Consider the following 24,130-nt stretch of genomic DNA (forward strand, 5'->3'; position numbering starts at 1 on the left):
AAAATGTGATATAAAGACTCTTATGATCTGATATAAAGCAATAAGGTCTGTGGTTTTTTTAGTTAGTTATAATAGAGTTGTCATTAAAAAATGTTGACATATAATCTTTGTTACATTATGCCTAACACCTAGACATCTCCCCCATATATGGTTGTAGAGTGCATCTCGACTCAATCAGTCATTTTAAATGGAGGACTAGTACCCTTAAGGGAAATGACTTTGTTAGGTAACTTTACAAGCCAACCTAACTACATAAGTTTATAAAATTTGGATATTAACAAAATTGAGGCTACTATCCCCAGTTTCCCCTTGAAATATCGATAAGGTTGCTTTCCATGTTCTCTCTTAGTATCCAATTTGAAAAAATCAACAACATGATCTTGAAACAAATGAAATACTTATGAGGAGAGATGTGATGTTTGATGAAAGTTGCAATACATTTTGAAATCTTCTTCCTCTACTCCTACATCTTCATCAATTCCTAGTATCATTCATGATCACCTAACTAATGAAGAAAATTAGGATGACATGATTAATGAAGAAAGTTTTGAACCTTGTGGAGGAGAAAATTTTCGTATAGGTCTGCAAGATGAAAACGATATTCTTTGCTAGAATAACAATGATTCTTTAAGATCTCTATCAAGAAGGTCCAAGGCATCATTATGCTAACTATGCTGTGTGCTCTTATGATTAGAACGACTCATGTTGATCACTCATAAAGTTTTGAAGAATCTCAAGGAAAACCTAAATGGGATGTTGCAATGAAAAATATATGATTCTTCATTCAGGAGTCAAACTTCAAAGTTTACTTGTCTTCCGCAAAGTAGGAACACCATTGGCTACAAAGGGGCATATATGACAAAGTCACATCTATTAAGAAGCATAAGGCTAGATTACTTGTGAATTAATGCTCACAAAAATAAGTTATTGATGATACTCAAATGTTTACTTATATTTCTAAAATGACAATTCACATCATAGGCTTATATTGCCAAAATGTTGATTCACATTGTAGTTTCTCTAAATACATAATTTGGTTGGAGAATTCATCATATCAAAGTAAAAAGTAATTTTATACTTGTAATTTACATAAAGAAATCTATATGCAACAACCCCTAATTTTAGGAAAGTTGGCCATGAACCTATTTCTTTTAAATTAGAAAAGTTATTATATGTATTGAAGCAAGCTCAAAAGAACTGGGTACTCCAAACTTGAACGAAGGACTCAAAGGAAGTCGTTACGATTTTGATATTCATGAACGTATTTCTTTTAAATTAAAAAGGTTATTATATGTATGGAAGCAAGCTCAAAAGAACTTGGTACTCCAAAATTAATCACCATTTGTTGAACAAAGGACTCAAGAGAAGTCCTTATGATTTTGATATTTGCGTCAAAATTGCAATGGCGATATTTAATTATTATGTTTTATGTAGATGAATTAATTATGGTGATATTTGATTATTATGTTATATGTAGATGAATCAATCATGCTAGTGTAAGCCATGTTTATGAATTCAAAGAAAATTAAAAAAAGGCCTTTGATCTCATAGATTCACAGTGGTTGCATTATTTTATTTTCTTCTCATTTAGGTTTGATAGGATATATGTTTTCTATCACATCCCGAGTATACATTTATATTGAAGAAGTTTAAGATGAAAAGTTGTAAATCCACTCCCTCTCTAATTGAAATAAGGATCAATTTGAGAAGTAACTCTATTTTTGAAAAATTGATGTCACAATATATAAATAATTTTATTGGAAGTCTTCCCTATGTAAGTTCCACTAGATTAGATATTAAATATGTACTTGGAATGTGTTTTAGTTTCACTTTGATCCTCATATTATACATCAGAAGACAAAAAATTCTTAGACACATCAAAAGAATGTATCAAGTTGGACTTAGTATCAATGTGGTGATATTCAATTCCTTGGGTACATACAATTTGGACAGAAAGAAGTTCATCCTAAAGGAAAAGCTTCCCAATATATCTTTCACATTGATTTCAAAACAATTTTATAAAAACTTAGGAAGCAACTTACAATTTCTTTTTCTTCAACAAAAGTCAAGTATAAAAGTGCGATACTGACAAAATAAGAAACTTAGAAGTATTTCGTTGAATTGAATCATCCTTATCGTAAGCTACAAATATTTGTTATGACAATCAAATCAAGGTATTATTGACAAAAATAAATTTAGTTCTTATGAAAAAAGGAATATAACTAAAAAGTATCCTTATTGAATTGAATCATCCCCTTTGAACAGCTACAAATATTTACTATGACAACTATTTGTCATAACTGTCAAATTGCAGTATGATTGAAAAAAAAAGGTTTCATGAAAAAACAAATAACTTAAACCCATCATCACTATGTTCTTCAACAAATACATGAAATCAATGTCAAATCAATGTCATGTTATAGTATTATAAAGTTTAGAAACATATTAAAGCTTAAAGAGATATACCTCTTATAAAAGTGTCTTAATGAGGAGGTGCTAATACTTAAATTGATGATGTTTATTAGATTGTGTAGAATGGGAAAGTCTAGAATGCATAAATAAATGGAACTGAAGCAGGTAGGCACTGTGTTGTAGCCAAAGATAATTTCCACATAAATGGTCTAGATAGCAGAGGCTTCTGAACTCTGCGCTTCATAATATAATATATTCCTACGGATAGAATTGAATGGAAAGCATTGCAGTGTGGCTTTCAGTTTCTCTTTTCAGATTTGCATTGCCATTTGTCTTTCGCTATCTCTCCTTGTCGCTTCTCTGTTTTATACTTAAGAGAGGAAGAAGGTTCACCCTCTCCTGCGATAAGAGAGCAAGAAGGTTTACCCTCTGCTGCATAAGGAATGGAATAGAAACTTCGAAATGAATGGACTGAGTCATTAGGCAATATGGAATCAGTTATTGGAGTAAATAAATTCCGTTGAGAAAGCATTTCGACGGCCTGACTCATGGAAGGTCTCACATCCTTTTCTTCCTCAACGCAGAGCATTGCTGTTTTAAGGACTCTCTCCACCTCTTCCGAATTAAAATCTCCATGCAACTTGGGATCCACCACTTCTTCAATCTCTCTCCCTTCCCTCATCACTGCAGACACCCACTGCACCAACTGTCCACCATTTTGGACTGTTGAACTGGATAACGAGCTTCTTCCGGTCACTATCTCCAACAAAACAATCCCAAAGCTATAAACATCAACCTTGGCCGTGATTGGCAGATTCATCGCCCACTCTGGAGCTAAGTAACCCCGCGTGCCTCTGATTTTGGAAAAGGAGAACGAGTGGTCTCTATCTACCAGTTTTGCTAACCCAAAGTCAGAAATCTTGGGGCAAAAATTCATGTCTAGAAGTATGTTTTGAGGCTTGATGTCACAGTGCAGAATCCATTCCAGGCATTCTTCGTGAAGGTAACCTAACGCCTTGGCTGTGCCCACTGCAATCCCAAATCTTTCTTTCCAACCCAAAATTCTGTCCTTGTCATTGCCAATGCCAGAGTCTGGGCTTTCTGTGAACAGATACTTGTCCAGAGACCCATTTTCAACATACTCGTAAACGAGCAACCTATGTTTTCCTTCCGCACAGAAGCCGAACATACGAACTAGATTCATGTGATGGACTCTCCCAATCATACTCACTTCTGCCCAGAACTGATCGTCACCTTGTGATACTCCCTCCAGTTGCTTCACCGCTACCACCTCACCATCGGGAAGCACGCCTTTGTACACAGTCCCAAACCCTCCTTCCCCCAGTTTTATTTTGAAGTTATCAGTCGCCTTCTTCAACTCTGAAAAGCTGAACTTCTTGAATCCCCCGGGAATCACAGAGTAACTTTGAGTGTCTAAGCCAGGATATCTAAATGCTGTGAGCATATACCGCCATCCTAATATTGCGCAAACCAGCTCTGCGACACCGAAGGCAATCACAAACCCTAGCGTATATTTGACAACGCTTCTTGTCTTGTGCTTCCTGTATTGGCTCGTCTCAGACACAATAGGACTCAAAGCCGAACAGTTTAATGGCAAATTCTGAAACACACTAGTAGAATTAGAAACAGAAGAATCATTGCTGGAAACTTTAATATACATGTGGTTCCAAACATTAGGAGCTCGAAGTCCACTGACAAGTAAATACTTCGGATAACAAACTCCGTTACCAAGCATTCTGTAGGCAAAGCCTTCACATTCGATGTCATTCATGCACGAACGTTTACACTCTTCAAACGTCATCTCATCCTCATTCCTTATATCGTAGCCATAATAATCTGTATGTGGAAGAGAAATAAGCTTTATATCTGATGAACTATGGCCAGTGAGTTCTTTATTGCGTCGGCAACCTTGGAACCAATCCGTTGAATCTCTCATGTGGAAACCAGGGGGACAGGTACAGTTCGGCGTCGGAGTGTATATACAGAGACCGTAGATTCCACAGAGGCCATGGATGGAACATTGATCGGGAATCGCTATCCACTTAATGTTCCATGTACCTGTTTCTTCCACCAAGCTGTATAGCCTGAGGTTTCCATCAGAGTCCAAAGTTAATCTTCTCTTGGGGCCTACACCATAATCTGATGCCTCAAAGCTAAACCCATCGCTTGACAGGAAACTACCGAAGCTGTCCAACACCGATAGGCGGCTGCTATTATATGTGCGTCTCCCATTTTCAAAGTTAGGCTCGTTAGGAGTAGGCCAGTAGTTGCCCATTATGTCTGATCGCTGGTAAATAAGTCGAAGAACGTTGTCGCTATCAAAGTAGAGACGATAGTAACCTTCTTTAAAGGTACCTCTTCCCAGTCTGGAGATTAACTGCGCATTGTGTGTGAGGGGCTGGTCTGGAAGAAGAGTATCAGTTGGAGACTGAAAGCTTTCCCACAGAAACTGATGATCATCACCTGAAGATTTGCGTAGTACCAGATTTCCAGTTTCTAGAAGCACAGCCTCCTTTACATTGGAATTGCTGGTGTTGGTGCTCCACACAACGCTTCCATCTGCATCACGCAGGAGGAGCTTTCCATCTTTTCTGAGATGAAGACGGGATTCTCTTCCATTGACTGGTTGCTCACCGTTTGCCACCCAAGCGACTGTTCGGTCGGGTGTCCGCGTATACCATATGGCAAAAACATAAGCATTGTCCCCCACTCTATAAAATCCAGCAGAAAAAGTTTCATTAGGAGAAACCAAACAAGTTGTGCTCTGCTGGGAAGTGAGGGAAGAACCGGGGCTCAGCCTATCTATTTTAGTGCTGCAATGATTTTGGGAATTTAGAATTCCAGAAACATGCAGCGTGTAAGTGAAGAATGGAACCAAAAAACATATTAGCTGAGTTGAAAAGAGGCGCCAGTGGAATCCCACCTCTGCTTTCATTGCCACCAGGGATATTTAATCAAATTCGGTGGTCCTCTCTGGTGAAGCCTGGCAGTCGATACCAGGTGCAACAGAGTAGTTGTGTTGCGTGTCAAGCTGTAGAGAAAGGTCCCGAACCAGAGACAAAAAGTTCGAGTCTTTGGACAACTGCACCCAAATCGTTGTTACGTCGCGTCTTTAAAACTATTCAGAGCAGGACATTTGTATGCTGTCCGAATACCAAACACACAACAACCAGCTGAACGAAACAAAAATTGTGAAGCTAGACACACGGGCCACGGCATCTTTGAGTAACCAGCGGGGCAAAATTCGGTCTAGGCTGTCATGCGCATGACGACCCATAGTAATTCATTCACGGGATTGACGAGGAGAAACAGCCTTTTATTCACGGCAGTGCGGCACTGATCACCGGCGACGACCAGGAAGCTCAGTCATAAGAGTCTGGTGGATTCTAGAAGAATTTCTCACAGATGTCTGTACCATTCACGCATTGACTAGACTGTGTGTCTTGTGTCTCGTGACATCTTTGAACTACCATCCCGCAGTGTCTCAACACATCTTTGAATAGCATCATAGATGAAATGGTCCAAATTCGCAATACAATTTTGGGTAATATTATCATTTTCTTTTTGTCTTTTAAAAGGTATAAATGAATTTATTTTTCTCTTTTAAAATATACATTTTACTACATTTCTCATAATCTCCCACTGAATCATAAATGTAGCATCTTAAGTCAGAAGAATGTTAATACATTTTACTACATTTCTCATAATCTCCCACTGAACCATAAATGTAGCATCTTTAAATCTGAAGAATGTTGTATGAGTCCGTAATGGGTTTGTGTGTTTTTTTGGAGTTTATTTGGCAGTTATGTCTCGCCAGTAAATTTTTTATTTTGATTTGAAATATAATGATTTTATATTAAAAAAATATGTTACATTTTGGAGTTTTTGGTGTAATCATGTGAATATTTTGGGTTAAATAATCTCAACCACGATATTTATTTAACTAACAACAACCATAACTGGAATATGGTCAGATCACCATTTTGTTTAATTTTTTATTTTGATTTTAAATAAATGATTTTATATTGAAAAAAAATGTTACATTTTGGAATTTTTGGCTGAATCATGTTAATATTTGGGGTTAATAATCCCAATCACAGCAATTATTTAACTAACAACAACCATAACTGAAGTATGGGACATGAAATTCTAGTATAAGTTTCCTATTCCACAACAAGTAAGATAATTAAGAACTAAGAAGCATTTCATGGAGAGTTTGTAAAATGAATGGTCTAGAATTAGATAATTAAGAACTAAGAATTTTATCCAGAGTTGGTAAAATGTATGGTCGAGATGTTTATTCTGCAATTGATATTTGTACTTCACAACATTTTCAAGTTCAGAAAATTATGTCAATTGTGTGAATTAACCTCCGCAACTCTTGTCCTAAATAGACCATCCTGCCTCATCTTTCACATAGTATCAATGCAGGTTCAAGGAATTTATAGAGAAGGTTCAACACAAGGTAACAAAGTAGATTTTTATCACAAGGAAATAACAAGTGTTAATGGTTGTTTTGAAGGCATATTTTTTTAAGGAGAATTTTTTATTTTTTTTCTTCATAAATGACACCATCAAGAAGAAGTTTGACTAATCTTCAAATACCTCAATTTAATGGAAAAAATTATGATTATTGGGCTATAACAATGAAGACTTTGTTTTCTTCGACATTTGGTGGAGAATGCATTCTGAGAACAAGCAGATGCAATAACATACAATGCTTTGACACAAGCAAAAAAGGATTTGTTGAGGGACAACAACAAGAAGGATTCAAAAGCCCTCTTCTACATTTTTCAAGAAATTTATGAAAGTATTTTCCCAAGGATTGTAGCAGCAACAAAGTCCAAACAAGCATGGGATATCCTCTAGACATCCTACCAAGGAATGCAAAAGGTAAAGACAAGAAAGCTATAAATCCTAAGGACATATTTTGTGACAATTTTTATGAAAGAGTTTGAGAATATAGACTCATTTTTTACACAAATAATTGGATTGGTTATTCAAATCAGGTCTCATGGTGAGACACTTGAGGAAAGGAGAATAGTTGAGAAAATTTTAAGTATGCCAGTAAGATTTGACTCTATTGTTGTGACCATAGAAGAGACAAACGATCTATCACAGTTTTAAGTAGATGAGCTTCAAGCATCATTTATTTGTCATGAACATAGATTCAATAGAGAAACAAACCCCTCATTGGAGCATGCCTTCACGACACAAGTTTCAATTGGTCAAGGAGGCAGAGGAATATCAAATGCTAGAGAAAGAGGGAGAAGCCAACATAGAGGTGGAAGAGACAACCCTGGAAGCTCAAGTGGAAGGGGAAACAATCAAAATACAATTCAAGGTCCAAACCAAAATCAAACACAAGGTCAAAGGTATGATAAATCTCAAGTTTAATGTCATTATTGCAAGAAGTATGAACATGTTGTAGCATCTACAACCACCCTCCAAAATGTTTCCTTAGCTTCGTTTTGGCGCCTCCCTTCCAACCTTCACAGCAACTTGCCTTGCTTCATCAAGTTCACAAGCTTTAGGGTTTTGCTTGCACAAAGGTAGCCTGTCGATCACAGCTCGATGCATTCCCGTCACAGGTTGATCACCCACACTTGGTCCAGCTGCACGTTGAGCAATTCCCCCAATAAATTGCACAATTCTAGAAGGAAACCAGCCTTCCCTCCAAAAATTGCGCAATCCTGTTTGGCAGCCTGCTGGGCTCCAGAATTGCGCAATTCTGCTAGTCAACCCTCACAGAGAAAATTGCGTAATTTTCCCCAACAGGGATGCTCAACCCAGAACTTGGGCAAATCTGGGCAGCATTCAGCTGCTCTGCCCAGAAATTGTGCAAATCTCCTAGGTAGCCAGCCCAGCTCCCAGCCAGAAATGTGCATTTTCTCCCAGTAGCCAAGAAGCCTCTTGCATGTGCAGCTGAGTTGACCGGTTCCCTCCGAAACTTAACAAAACTGACTTGCACGCATGAGCTGCTTCTCCCAAGGAAACATGCAAAGGCATCCCTTGTTTCATGGATCTATATTTAGCAATTGGAGGTTACATGCAAGGATCATTTCAGAAAACTCCCACCAAGTGTTGCTTTCCCTAGATTTGTGGCATGCGCGTCACAACCTTGGTGTTATCAAAACTCATCAACCGGATGCTGCACAACTCACTCCTCACATCAATTTCGTAGCTCTATCATCCCATATCACATTTAGGAGCATTCGGCATATCCAGCTCAGTTGTTTTGGGGTAAGCCTGCTTTCCATGCCTTGTGTTGCATTTCTGTCGCTTTTTTTGTTTTCGCTTGTATGAGTATTGTTTGCTTGATTTCTTTGAATTCTTGTTGTCGTTTACATGTATACTAGCTTGTCCTAGCATTGTTTCAGTTTTCGTTGCTATCTCATTGCTGTCACATGCATGAAACTGTTTTTCATGAATGGTCACCGATTCAGCGACTCGCCTCACCCACATGCATGTTGTTCCATTTTCTGAATTTGTCATTTTCCATTTTCATGCATGATCATGCACTTATAATTACACTTAGTATCACCATGCATTCACACTCATTCACTTTCAGTTTCTCGTCTGTGAGTCTGGGCAGCCCTGGCCCAGATTCTGTCGCACCAAGAGCCTCACCAAGACAACATTGCACAATCTTGAGAGGGAAGGCTCTATCTTCCTCTCAAGAAATGTGCATTTCTACAAGCCCTATCCTCCAGGACTGTTTTGCGCATTTCTAAGGGACAGTGACTGCTAGCCCAGAAAATTGCCCAATGCACACTGAGCCTGCAACCATTGCCAACTGAGATTGCGCATTGTGAAATTCTAGAAGTCATCAGCCATATGGGACTATGCATTGCATAGTTCTAGTAGTTAGTCACTCTCCCAACTACCTAGAATGTGCCTTGTGCAGTCTTGGCAGTCAGTATCCCATCCTCTTGTCTGGCGCAACCAGTGTTTTACAAACCGGCCGTTTCGAAACCGAAACGGCCGAGTCGAACCGTTTCATTAGCTGGAGGACTGACTCGGCCAAGTAACCGGTCCGGTTGACCGAGTCACACATGACTCGGCCGAGTCGTGACTCGGTCAACCCGGCCGGGTCCGAGTCATTGTTTAGCTTCCTTGATTTATGACTCTGCCATTCACCACTGTTGGGACTCTTGACAGAAGTTTCTTTGTTGGCCTCTGAAATGCACCCCTTACTACAATGATTTTTGACACTGGCCATATTCTCCTCCAGATCACTACTTGCACAGTCAATTTTTGGCAACTTAGTTTTCTGAGTTCTCTGAGGCTCTACTTCCTCGCATTCCACAATCGAAACAACGACATAAGATGCCATCATTTGACATAAGGGCTTGTTGAATATGATGCTGCCGAAGGGCTTTGTGGACTATCAGAGAAAATGCATTCTTGAAAACGACAGAACAAACTTCACATTCAAAACAGTTACACTTTTCTCCTGCTTCAAGTGCAGAATCTAGACAATGATGTTTCCTTTTCATAGACATACTTTGGAAGCCATGATGATTCTCCAAGTGCTTTTCAAGTACCTCAGGAGTCAAGAGCATTTCCTCACAAACAAGACACCATGCAGATATCCCATCTGACTGATCCAACCACCTCTTCCAGTTCTGATGAGATATCAGTGTGGAATGAGTATCTGGTACTGCCACTTCCTTTTTTTCTTCTTGTGATTGAGTCTGTAGTATATTCACACAATTGCTGAATAGGGTTAATTGTCTTAATAACATTTTGGGATGCAAACATGCTTGTAAGAATTAAAATTCTCCTTGTAATAGTGTTTTCCACTTTCAGATTAAAAATGTTGGATCTTTTAATTACGACTTCTGATTTTTAAAGACTATTAGAACCTGAAATCTGCCAGAGGGAGAAGCTCAGACAATGTTGTAAACAACATTGTTGGCCACAATAACATGGACCATAAATTGTGAGAAAATAATATGCATGTGAATCGATAAACCTGGACATTGGTGATATGCACATTGTTTATTTGAATTATTGAATTGTATAAAAATGTGAGTAGCGGTTTAAAATAATTACTGAATATGTATTGAGCAACAGAAACAAGAAAAGTACTATTCATAGTGTTAGATCCTTGATCATGTACTAATTAACCTCAGTTTGTAAGCATCATTTCAAATAAGTTATCCCATAATCAACTCCTTTGTCTATTCAATACAGCTATATAGATTTGATGGACTGTCTTATTACAGTTGACTATGTAATAATGTATTGCCATTGGGTACCATTTTGATATAGTGGATTGGTTCATGAGCCTACTTTGATCATATGTTGTCTTCCATCTATATTATAATGCTGTGTGTTTGAACTTTGGAAACATGAATGAAAATCTTTAAAATTATGTTTAAAATATTTAAAATTATGTTTTTTAATAAAAAAATAAATATTTAATGTATTTTTTACAACGACCGAGTCATTGAAATCGAGCCGGCCGAGTCATTGCCGTTTCGGAGTCGGAGTCGGAGTCGATCCTCGGCCGAGTCGGAGTCGGAGTTCGAGTTGTAAAACATTGGGCGCAACCTTCATGATCGGCCACACACGTATTTTGCAAGTCATTTCTCAAGTTCATTTTGGTTTTCGACTGACATATTGCTTGCCATGAGTGTTGCCATGTCTCCAAGTATTGCAGGTGTTCATCTGCCTCTCAGTAGTGTAGGTACAATGGTTTCCAAGAGAGCAGAGTCGAAGACACCATTCAGAGCAAACCTGGAGATGCAGTTGATCAAATGTCTATGACCTTGCCTACTCACGAAGATATCAAGTTGTTCATAGACAAGGACATCAAGATATGACAGCAGCGGCATCTCAGCGAGTAGCATCATAAACAACAGATGAAGGCAACATATGGAATGAAATGAATGCAACGAATGCAATGAATGCAAGAGGAAGGTTGTTGAAAACACAGAGGCAAAACAAAGTTGCAATCTCAACCTGATCCACTAACGATGAAAGCAACTTTGGAGACGCAGGCTATGAGGTGATGGCGCAACATGAAGATTGTGGGAAGACGGAGAATGGAACAAAGAAGGAGTTGCATGTGTTGAAGCAGCAACTTGGAAGAATAAGAAGCTGCACAGAGAGACGAATGAGTTGCACTAGGAACAGGAATAGCAGTGGGCACAACATGCACTCACAGATGAAACTGCGTCCGTACAAGTCAAAGATCCATCCCAATAGCTGGCACAGAGCAGGCATGGTGAGCAGTGTTGTTGATCGCATGCAAGGGATTCATCAACATGCATGTCATTGTGGGCACGTATGCGATCCAACCCATTTAGCACACTCACCAAGGTGAAGACAAGAATCAAGTCCAACTAGAGCTGAGCATGTACTTCAGCGAGTCGATGCGCATGACCACCAACACATACTTGAATATTAGCACAGACATTATGCATCATTGTGTTTTTGGTTCAGCCGCACCCAAGAAGACCATGTGCACGTTAGCAGATGAGTTGGATGAAGGAGTCGAACCAATGCACCAGTTGCAACAGAGGCAAGAGTTTGCTTCAACAAGATGTCACCATGGGGTGCATGCACACGATCACGGACGACCAAGCTTGGCATCAGCTCACCACCTTCACCATCACAAGCATGTCAGAGAGTTGGTATCATCATAATGGACCGAGTGTCAGTGATGTCTTGCATGGCTTGCTCAAGCCATTTTGTCTCACATGAGCACATGTGCATTGTAATGTAATGTTATGTCAAGTGGAAGTTCAAGTGTCAATAGTTGGATGTAACAGTGATAGAGTAGATGAAGAGTCATGAGGTTAGATGAACTGTCACAAAGGGGAATGTCAAGGGTCACCCCACCCTTTGCTATAAATAGAACCTCATAACTCATTGTAAAGGCTTTTGGTCAGCCAAGCTTCTGATAAGACTATCTTACAAAGAGCTTGGACAGTATTGTAATGTACCTTGGCTTCTCCACTACATGGAGCTAGTTCATCTCTTTGGAGGAGCAGGTGGATGTGGCTGTAACGTTTCATTATTGGGGCTAGCAGGTTTACATGGATGTGTATGATTGGAACTTACACTTCTTTATATAATAAGAGCTAGCATGTTTTCATGCATATGTTGTTATTGTAGTTGGACTGTTCCAGTTTTTGTAGCAATGTATGTTGTTTGACTTACGTAGTTGTGTATGAACACTTTTGTATGCAATTATATGAATATTGTTGCAAATGTGCTGTTGGTTTAACTATCACTTTGGATTGTTGGACTAACCTTCTTTCTAGCGTGTGATGCATCTTTGTTCGTGTGTTCCCTTCCCAGCTAAGTACACTTACAGGTTGCCAAGGGGCACACTCATCTCAACCCAACTGTGTTAGAAACCTCTCATACACCTTCCTTGACTCACTGCAGCGGTCACACCCTTGCTACTGACAAAGTTATCTTACTTGCCTCTGTGTGACATCACGGTCAAGGCATTACTATACGACCCACTATTGGGACTCCTACACCAAATGGTTTGAGGTCTAATTGGGACTTCTTACCAGGGATATCCCCTTACATGTTGGCGGATTTAGCACCGTCAACATTTTGGCACCAGAAGGAGGGCCAGATGACAAGTTGAGTCCTCACATCTGTTTTGAATCTCTACACATCTAACATGACTCACTGTCGAGCTACTCTTCCGTAATGTATTTTTTATGGAAATAATTTCATCATCCCAAAAAATCTCTCGGATAACTTGTCTCATAAAACATTTGATGGTGGAGGCTACGTATCCTTGGTAAGGCATGTGGTCAGCATTGTAGGCTCATACGAAAGACATGGATTCTTTGAAGAATACATGAGGTGTGCGTTGTTTATCTACATGCTTCGAGGGCACCCAATGCACTGGTGTGCCACGCTGCCTAAAAAATCTATTCATTCTCTTGCTCATTTGGTCACAAACATAGACCGTGCTTTCAATCACTTTAACTATAAAGCACTCAACAAAGAAATTATAGAATTACAAAAAGCACCTGGTGAATCCATTGAATAGTTTCACACACGCTTTTGTAATCTTGCATACCAGTTTCCTGAAGATGATATTGATTGGGAATTTCTTCATGGAAGAATTGAGTATTTCTTCACATATCCGAACCCCGCTCAGAATACTTCAGTGATGGAGATGCACAATCACAGGCAGGCATAGTCGCTGTCACAAGTGACTGTCCACCTTCACCTCATCAAACAGCTCCACCACCGCGGAGTGATGTGGGAGATCATGCACACACCTCTGTCGAACTGTCACATACTCCCACCCCACCTACTCTTGAGATTTGCACAGATTTGGCTTGCAAGCCTGTTGGTTGTCACGTGGACTCATTCCCTCGACCTCCATCCTTGCATTCTGTTGATCCTCTGGATTGCACAGTCTTGTGTTCTTCCATTCTAGACTCCTCACCTGTTGTGACTGAGGATCAAACTATCGACAAAGTTGGTGTGATGCAGCCAATGTATGACATCATTCATGATGAGTGTGTGCGAGAATATAAAGAAGATTTGTTTTGGAGAATTTGGTATCTACGGATAAATACTAATTCCCTAGATAAGTAGTTGTATCTAGAACAACAGTTTAAATTGTTTTAGACTTTTCTTATAAGCAATATATAAGATGAGAAGATAAGAAGTCCTACTTGTAGTTCTACTTTCCTCTCGTCTCCCTTGTATTGATCTTGTCACTCCTCCCCATACTTAATACACTTGAGAAGTACCCTGTAAACACAATAGAAAACAAAGAACCGATCAAAGTACACGATCTAATAAATATACGTGAAAGGAATCAGATACAATTCACACATATAAGCATTATGAAATAATAAAAACATATGGGAAAAAGGTTCAAACACTTTATTAGATAGAAGAAGGAATTACAACCATTGGTGTCTGATTCAAAGCCATTGCTCGAACTTGGATCCCATCAACATCACATAAAAAGCATGACAAACTTGTAGCATTACAATACATGCTTCAAAGCCAAATCTCATAGCAGTATTATCTCCTTACAATTCAACATAATCCATCCCTAATCACATAGATGAGTGGTCAATTTATAGGAAGATGAAGGAGGTTTTGTCATAAATGGTGGCATTAAATGGCCTTCCATACTTAGAATTAGTTCCATGGAGGAAGGGATGAGAGGATAGGATGCACCTTAACTCATTCCTCATCAATTTTTGAGCTCATAGGAGTTGATAAGTGAGGGAACCTTCTAGATGACTCCAAAAGATAAGAATATTCCCCAAACCCTATGTGAATTTTGCTCATTCTTGCCCAGCATAGGTGAAAGGAAACCTAAGTGCTCTGCAGAGCACCCTGGTAGTAGACTCAACTGCTCTGCAACACACCTTTACAAGGGTTTCCTTGCACTGGTCCCTCTAGAGGCTATTGCTAGATGTCTTCAACTCATGAAAATGTCTGGGAAGGAGGCATTCAAAGGGGTGACTTGTTTAGGGCATGAAGCAACTAAATTAGCATTTGATGAGCCCTAAAACATTGATAAGAATGTTGGGATTGATGTGCCCAAATGGATCTGTAACAAGAGCCTATGGTGAAGTATGACTCACTTCCAACCACGCCTCATCCGCTTCATCCTCACATCCCTTGTGATTTTTCCACTGCTAATTTCTGCAATGAAAACTCATTTCCACATGCTTCTACTTCCGATCATTCATAGGACACCTCAGATGTCAGTTTGTCATTACAGTGTGAAGAGGACATATCTTCCTCAGAAAATCTGTTCAATCTGTCATTTATCTTTCTTGAAAACACAAAGGGTGAACATCTTTGCTTCCCATCTACCCGTCTGCCCGGTTCATCAAATCATGAGGATGTCGACCAACATCCCGAATTTTCTAATCTTGGTTGTCATGAACTATTCACTTCCTCATCCGATCACGATGTTGATTCAACTATTGTTAATCTATCCAAGTCACTAGTCTACGATGATCTATCTATCAATGACGTCGAAACCCCCTAGACTATCGAGGTACTTCAGCCCAAGCTGATGGTTATGTCAGGCCCTCGCAATCCTGAGGTTGGTTTCACTTCCAAACAAGAAATTGTTGAAACACTCAAGGCTCCTCATCACTCTCTACTTTGCATTGAAGATCAACCAAACACCCAGATTTCTCTTCCTCCACTCGAATTACACGATCCCATCACTCATGCATTGGAGAAATCTTACACAGCAAGCACACATGCACAACAAAAGTGGTCTATGTTTCTCATGTTTGCTTGCATGTCACAGTCAAGAGAATGCATACACTTAACATCTACATGTAGTGTAGCATAACATCATGGAAGCACCACAGAATGCATGTCATGCACTTCCACTCATCTTTGTTATGTGGTCACTTGCAAGCTTGGAGTGTGTTTGTCTTCACTATTACATCTTTCTTGTTTGTTGGTTCACACAGTTGTCTTCTTCTTGAACCATGCCTTCACCAACATGGGTCAACCAATGTGTTGGTGACTGCATTGGAAGTATCACTTCACGTGAGATGACCCATGCACTGTTAGCTTAGGAGTAGGAGTAGTGTTTGCTTGCATGCTTATTTGCTTACTTTCTTTATTTGTTTATTTGTCTTCTTGCTTGTTTGCTTAATTTCTTTTCTTTCACTTTTTCTTCTGCTCTTGCTTCACTTTGTTGTTTGTTAGTTCGCTTGTTTCATTTAGTAGGATATTTTCATATGAAACCATGTATGACTCTTGAAGCAAGCTGGGTAAAGTACAAGAGGCCTTGTGCTACTATCACTACTTGGTTATCTGTCATCCTGCCTCTGTATGAAGAACTTGTTACTTTTAGTCCATGATATGTCGAAGGAAAATACGTACTGTTCGAAGTGAATCTTGGTGAAAACACAACGCTTGCACGCTAACTAGTGTCACCTTCTCTTGTTGGTTATTTTTGGGTTAACCCTTGTCAGCTCAGTCAAGTAGAGTAAGCCGAGGGGGAGAACCTTAACAGGCATGTCAGAGATATAATAAACTACTTCTCTGCAGGAACAACCTCTTCTACTCTCAATAAGTCAGGATCCCTCTTTTGCCTCTGAAATGAATAAGTGTTATGCACAGTTACAAAGATGAAAAAAAATAAAAAAGAAATTAAAATAAAAATAAAAAATAAAAAGTGAAAAAAGTTTGAAAAAAATGAAAAATGAATAAGGATAGAGAAGAGAAAGGATTCCTGCACAAAGATGTGATGTAATTATCTCCATCGGGGTATTGACCAGGCTCACTGGCAGCGGAGCCATGGTTGTGTTCCTATGTGACTTAGCCAGGGTACTGTCCAGGCTTGCTGGCAGCGAAGTAACATTAGAGATGAAACTAAGGCTCTGACGACCATACTAATTATACACTAATATACCCCTCAACCCCAATTGAAACAACTGTGTTGCCTTGGCTTGGAATGTGAGTCAATCGACCAAGATCTTGGCAGATGCTACATCTTACAATCAAGCTGGTGTGAAACCAAGAGGAGTTGAGAATTGAATAATACTTCCGGAGGTGTTAGACTTTATTTTCATGAACAAGATCCATTTAGAGAGCTCGTGTTCTACCAGTGTGTTGCCAATGTTGTAGTGGCTACAACCACCCTCCAAAAATTTTCCTTAGCTCCATTTTGGATCCTCCCTTCCAACCTTCACAGCAACTTGCCTTGCTTCGTCAAGTTCACAAGCTTCAGGGTTTTTCTTGCAAAAAGGCAGCCTATCGATCATAGCTCAATGCATTCCTCTCACAGGCTGGTCACCCAAACTTGGTCAAGTTGTAGGCTGAGAAGCTCCCCCAAGAAATTTTTCAATTCTAGAGGGAAACCAGCCTTCCCTCCAAAAATTGTGCAATCCTGTCTGGCAGCCTGATGGGCTCCAAAATTGCTCAATTCTGCCAATCAACCCTCACAGAGAAAATTGCACAATTTGAATTTGTGCAAATCTGGGCAGCATTCAGCTACTCTGCCCAGAAATTGTGCAAATCTCCTAGGCAGCTAGCCCAGCTCCCAGCCAGAAATGCGCATTTTCTCCCAGCAGTCGAGCATCCTCTTGCATGTGCAGCTGAGTTGACTGGTTCCCTCTGGGACCGAGCAAAACTTACTTGCATGCATGATCTTCTTCTCCTAAGGTAGCATGCAAAGGCATCCCTTCTTTTAGGGATCTATGTTTAGAAGTTGGAGGTTACAAGCAAGAAACATTTCAAAAACCTCCCACCAAGTGTCACTTTCCCTAGATTTGTGGCATGCACGTCACAACCTTGGTGTTATCAGAACTCATCAACTGAATGCTGTAGAGCTCACTCCTCACATCAACCTGGCATCTATGTCATCCCACATCACATCTCAGAGCAGTCGGCACATTCATCTCAGTTGTTTTGGGGTAAGCCCCCTTTCCATGCCTTTTGTTGCATTTCTGTTGCCTTTTGTGTTTTCGCTTGTGTGAGTATTGTTTGCTTGATTTATTTGAATGCTTTCTGTCGCTTACATGTATACTAGCTTGTCCTAACACTATTTCAGTTTTCATTGTTATCTCACTGCTATTACATGCATGAAACTATTTTTCACGAACGGTCGTTGATTCGGCGACTTGACTCACCCACATGCATGTTGTTCCATTTTCTGAATCTGTCATTTGCCATTTGCATGCATGATCATTCACTTATGATTACATTCAATATCACCATGCATTTGCACTCACATTCACTTTCAGTTGCCCATCGATGAGTCCGGGAAGCCTTGGCCCAGACTCTGCCCCACCAAGAGCCTCACCAAGACAACATTGCGCAATCCTGAGAGAGAAGGCTCTATCTTCTTCTCAAGAAATGTGCATTTCTGCCCAGGCCCTATCCTTCAGGACTGTTTTTCTCATTTCTAAGGGACAGTGACTGTTGACCTAGAAAATTGTGCAATGCAGTTACTAAACCTGCAGCCATTTCTAGCTGAGATTGCGCATTACACAATTCCAGCAGTCATCACCTAGACGGGACTTTGCATTGCGTAGTTCTAGTAGTCAGTCAGTCTCCCAGCCACCCAGAATGTGCCTTGTGTAGTCTTCACAGTTAGTATCCCATCCTCCTGCATGAAATTACGTAACCTTCATGATCAGCGACACAGGTATGTTGCAAGTCATTTCTCAAGTTCATTTTGGTTTTTGACTAACATATTACTTGCCATGAGTGTTTCCATGTCTCCAAGTATTGTAGGTGTTCATCTGTCTCTCAATAGTGTAGCTAAAATGGTATCCAAGAGAGCATAGTCGAAGACACCGTTCAGAGCAAACCTGGAGATGCAGTTGATCAAATGTCTACGAGCATGCCTACTCACGAAGATATCAAGTTGTTTGTAGACAAGGACATCAAGATATGACAACAGCAACATCTCAACGAGCAACATTATGAACAATAGATGAAGGCAGCATACCGAATGAAATGAATGCAACGAATGCAAGAGGAAGGTTGTTGACAACACAAGGGCAGAACAAAGTTGCAAGCTCAAGCAGATCCACTCATGACGAAAGCAACTTTAGAGACTCAGGCTATGAGGTGACGGTGCAACATGAGGATCGTGCGAAGATAGAGAATGGAACAAACAAGGAGTTGCATGTGCTGAAGCAACAACTCAAGGAAGAACAAGAAGCTGCACAGAGAGACGAATGAGTTGCACCAGGAACAGGAATAGCAGTGGGCGCAACATGCACTCATGGATGAAACTACGTCTGTACAAGTCAAAGATCCATCCCAGCAGCTAACACAAAGCAAGCATGGTGAGCAGTGTTGTTGATCACATGTAAGGGATTCATCAGCATGCATGTCATTATGGGCATGCATGCGATCCAACTCATTTAGCATATTCACCAAGGCAAAGACAAGAATCAAGTCCAACTGGAGCTGAGCATGTACTTCAGCAAGTTGATGAGCATGACCACCAACACACACTTGAGGATCACCACGGACACTATGCATCAGTGTTTTTCCGGTTCAGCCACACCCAACAAGACCATGTGCATGTTAGCAAACGAGTTAGATGAAGGAGTCAAACTAATGCACTGGTTGCAACGGAGGCAAGAGTTCGCTTCAACAAGATGTCACCATGAGGTGCATGCACACCATCACGAACAACCAAGCTTGGCATCAACTCACCACCTTTGCCATCACAAGCATGTCAGAGAGTTGGTATCATCACAACGGAGTGAGCGTCAGTGATGTCTTGCATGGCTTTCTCAAGCCATTTTGTCTCACATGAGCACATGTGTGTTGTAATGTAACGTCATGTCAAGTGGAAGTTCAAGTGTCAATAGTTGGATGTAACAGTCATAGAGTAGATGAAGAGTCATGGGGGTAGATGAACTATCACAAAGGGGAATGTCAAGGGTCACCCAACCCTTTGCTATAAATAGAACCTCATAACTCATTGTAAAGGCTTTTGGTCAGCCAAGCTTCTTATAAGACTATCTTGGAAAGATCTTGGACAATATTGTACGGTACCTTCACTTCTCCACTACAACTACTTCATCTCTTTGGAGGAGCAAGCAGATGTGGCTATAACATTCCACTGTTGGGGCTAGCAGGCTTACATGGATGTATTGTATGATTGGAACTTACGCTTCTTTATATAATAAGATCCAACATGTTTTCATGCATATGTTGTTATTGTAGTTGGACTGTTTTGGTTGTTGTAGCAATGTATGTTGTTTGACTTACGTAGTTGTGTATGAACACTTTTGTATGCAATTATATGAATATTGTTGCAGATGTGATGTTGGTTTAACCATCACTTTGGATTAGTGGACTTACCTTCTTTCCAGCTTGTGATGCATCTTCGCTCGTGTGTTCCCTTCCTAGCTGAGTACATTTACAAGTTGGTAAGGGGCACACTCATCTCAACCCACCTATGTTAGAAACCTCTCATACACCTTCCTTGACTCACTGTAGTGGTCACACCCTTGCTACTGACAGAGTTATCTTACTTGCCTCTGTGTGACATCGCGGTCAAGGCATTACTATACGACCCACTATTGGGACTCCTACACCAAACTGTTTGAGTTCTAATTGGGACTTCTTACCGGGGAGATCCCCTTCCATGTTGGCAGATTTAGCACCATCAACGTTTTGCCACTAGAAGGAGGGCCAGCTGACAAGCTGAGCCCTCACATCTGTTTTGAATCTCTACACATCTATCATGACTCACTACCAAGCTGCTCTTCCATAATGTATGTCTTATAGAAACAATTTCATCATCCCAAAAAATCTCTCAGATAACTTGTCTCATAAAACATTTGATGGTGGAGGCTACGTATCCTTGGTAAGGCATGTGGTCAACATTGTAGGCTCATGTGAAAGACATGGATTCATTGAAGAATACATAAGCTGTGTGCTTTTTATCTACACGCTTCGAGGGCACCTAATGCACTGGTGTGCCATGCTACCTAAAAAATCTATTCATTCTCTCACTCATCTGGTCACAGAGATAGACCATGCTTTCAATCACTTTAACTATAAAGCACTCAACAAAGAAATTCTAGAATTACAAAAAGCACCCGGTGAATCCATTAAATGGTTTCACACACGCTTTTGTAATCTTCCATAATGATTTCAAGAAGATGATATTGATTGGGAATTTCTTCATGGAAGATTTGAGTATCTTCTTCACATATATGAACCCCACTCAGCACACTTCAGTGATGGAGTTGCACAATCACAGGAAGGCACAATCAGTGTCACAAGTGATTGTCCACCTTCACCTCATCAAACAGCTCCACCACTATAGAGTGATGTGGGAGATCATGCACACACCTCTGCCAGACTCTCACATCCTCTCACCCCACATGCTCTTCAGATTTGCGCAGATTTGGCTTGCAAGCCTGTTGGTTGTCATGTGGAGTCGTTCCCTCGACCTCCATCCTCGCATTCTATTGATCCTCCAGATTGCATTGTCTTGTGTTATTCCATTCCAGATTCCTCACCTATTGTGACCGAGGATTAAGCTATCGACGACATTGGTGTTCAGTAGCAAACCTATGCCATCATTCATGATGAGTGTGTGCAAGAATATAAAGAAGAGTTGTTTTGGAGAATTTCGTATCTACGGATAAATACTATTTCCCTAGATAAGTAGTTGTATCCAGAACAATAGTTTAAAGTGTTTTAGACTTTTCCTATAAGAAATAGATAAGATGAGAAGATAAGAAGACCTACTTGTAGTTCCGCTTTCCTCCCGTCTCCCTTGTATCAATCCTGTCGCTCCTTCCCATACTTAATTGATCTGATAATCACCCTATGACTGACCTCAGTTGAAGATTTATTAAACAAAAAGGTATTACAAACCCATGTGCTAGTGTGTGTTCTATGTTATTGAAACAACGGATTGATCAGATTGCCAATACACAGAAAATAAATGGAAAGACAACAAAGAAATACAGTGAGCAACACAAAGACACAAACACTTTTTAATAAGGAGTTCACCATATTCTCCAGGGCTACGTCTCCGGTCCAGCTTCAGTGGTGGCCTTGTTTTATTATGTCTTTGAGCAGAGAAATTACAATACAGGGACTCAATATGAGTTCTCCTGAAGCAGATTTTGCTTGGTAGGGTGGTTCTTGGATTCCCCAAGCCACTTGGAGTACATAGACTCTTGTTCTTCCTACCAGCTCCATGACCCTCGGTCTACAGTGGAAAGAGCCAATTGTGATGCTCAATCTGGACAGATTCTTGTATGGGAAGGCTTGAATCTTCAAGCTCTCTAGTGCTCGATGTTGCCTGTGGTCAGCTTGGCCCTCTGTCTCCTCTGCTTGGCTTTACTGCTCTCTGTGCTTAGTCCTCCACTCAGGGTTTACTGTTCACTGTCTCTCTTGGTCTCTTCGACTCTTCGTTCTCTCTCTCTCCGAATCCCTGTTCACTTTCCCTGTTCATGGCTTTAGCCACTTGACCTCCGTGCCCGTTCGGTTCCTCTCCCACCTGTGTCGATTCGCCTTCCGCCTGTGTGCTTGGAATTCCCTGTTCGGCGTTAGTACGAATGCTTGAGAAGTAGCCACGCGTCCCCATTGGAACAGCACCAGCCTGTTCATTGATTCGTTTCTTTCTCCACTGTGGCAGTCAACGGATTCCAAATCCCCTTAAATCACGGTTTAATTTCTTGTCAATTTCACTCTGTCTATCAGACGCAATCTTAGCCGTCCGATCTCGGCTCCTCCAGATCCAACGTCATTCGCACGCCGAGCGCGGTTGACTTGCTCAATCGATAACGCACGATCACCGTGTTTTTTCTCTCACCTCTGCTGCCACGCATCGATCACTGAGTGTGATCGCTCTGTTTTCTCCAAAACCACTTACCGTTCAAGGGTGCCCCGATCAAACCGCCAGTTTCCAGGTTGTGGGTCCCACCTTCGTACGATGGCGCTTTACCTTTTCTCCACCCACGTTCCTCTGGTCCCAATGTGACTGAGTGCTTAAGCTCTACCATTTCAGCCCTGTTTGCCCAGTGTTAGCACTAACGTGCTTCGAAAATCAGTTCCTTTTCCCATTCCGAGGCTCCCAGGGGCTATTTTGACCTCCTGCACAGTCTCCATGGGCCTCGGTCAGCACGCTTTGACTGAGGTCCTCGTTGTTCCACGCCGGCTGCCATGGCCACTGGTTCAGGGTGTTTTCGATTTCTGTTTTAGACTCTTCACGGATTTGTTCGTCCCGATTCAGTCATGGTTCTAAGATAGTCGTTTATGGATCCGATTTGGATCACGGCCTCCCAACTAAGAAGCTTTTGGACCACCAAAAGTTGGTTTTTCTTCAAGCATCGACTAAGTGAGGAAACTGCTGTCTCACGTGCCCAATCTCAATCCACTTCGCACTGCTCGGCTTCAAACCTTTAAGCCCAATCCTGAGGTATTCCACCTATCCACTACATGTCATCCTTACCTTCCTGTCCAGCAGTGTGTCTTCCTACAACTCATTAAGATATTCAGGTAGCAGGTCATGAACAGAAGGTAATTGACTCTGCTCTTTAGGGTCCTCAACCATTGAAGGTTCAAACAACCTCAAGCAATCTGCGTTCACGACTGAGTATATGTGCATGTAAGCTGGCAGATCAAGGCGAAAAGCATTTTCACCAATCTTCTCAAGTATCCTGAAGGGTCCATACCTAATAGGTTTTAGCTTCTTGCCTTCACCTTGCATCTTGTCCTTGCTGATGTACAACTAGACTTGGTCTCGAACTTGAAAACTATGCTCCATCCGATGCTTATCATGCCTAGCCTTGTACTTGGGCTGGCTCTTTTCTAGTTGTTCCTGTACTGCATGGTGGATCTCCTGGATTTTTTCAATGAACCTAGTTGCTTTGTCCACATCATTGTGTCCATCAACCATGATATCTTTACCAAAGACAAAATCCAAGGGAGACCTTGGTATGAAACGAAAGCAGGTCTCAAAAGGAGATCTTTGGGTAGAAGAGTGTTTGGCTCTATTGTAAGCATGCTGCACATAACACAAGTGTTCATCCCAAAGCTTAGGGTGTTTGCTGCAATATCCTCTCAGTAACTGGATCACTGTCCTGTTAACTACTTTTGTTTGGCCATCTGTTTGTGGATGAAAAGATGTGCTTTTCTTTAATATGGTGTCCATTAGTTCCCACAAACTGGACCAAAAATTTCCCACAAATCGGGTGTCTCGATCAGATATAATAGAAGT

At 40.7% G+C, this 24,130-nt stretch overlaps 1 protein-coding gene across 1 annotated transcript; it reads right to left on the reverse strand.

The window, feature by feature from the left end:
* Positions 1-2,710: 2,710 nt before the first annotated feature.
* On the reverse strand, positions 2,711-5,368 carry LOC149186428 (putative receptor protein kinase ZmPK1). The gene has a single exon (XM_089409337.1). It carries the CDS (start codon positions 5,366-5,368, stop codon positions 2,711-2,713), a length of 2,658 nt encoding a protein of 885 aa, XP_089265463.1.
* Positions 5,369-24,130: the final 18,762 nt, after the last annotated feature.

This window comes from Pinus tabuliformis, chromosome 3_1, assembly GCF_031772625.1.
Source record: "Pinus tabuliformis cultivar Carrire ecotype Pingquan chromosome 3_1, CPIR1, whole genome shotgun sequence".
Lineage (NCBI taxonomy): Eukaryota > Viridiplantae > Streptophyta > Pinopsida > Pinales > Pinaceae > Pinus > Pinus tabuliformis.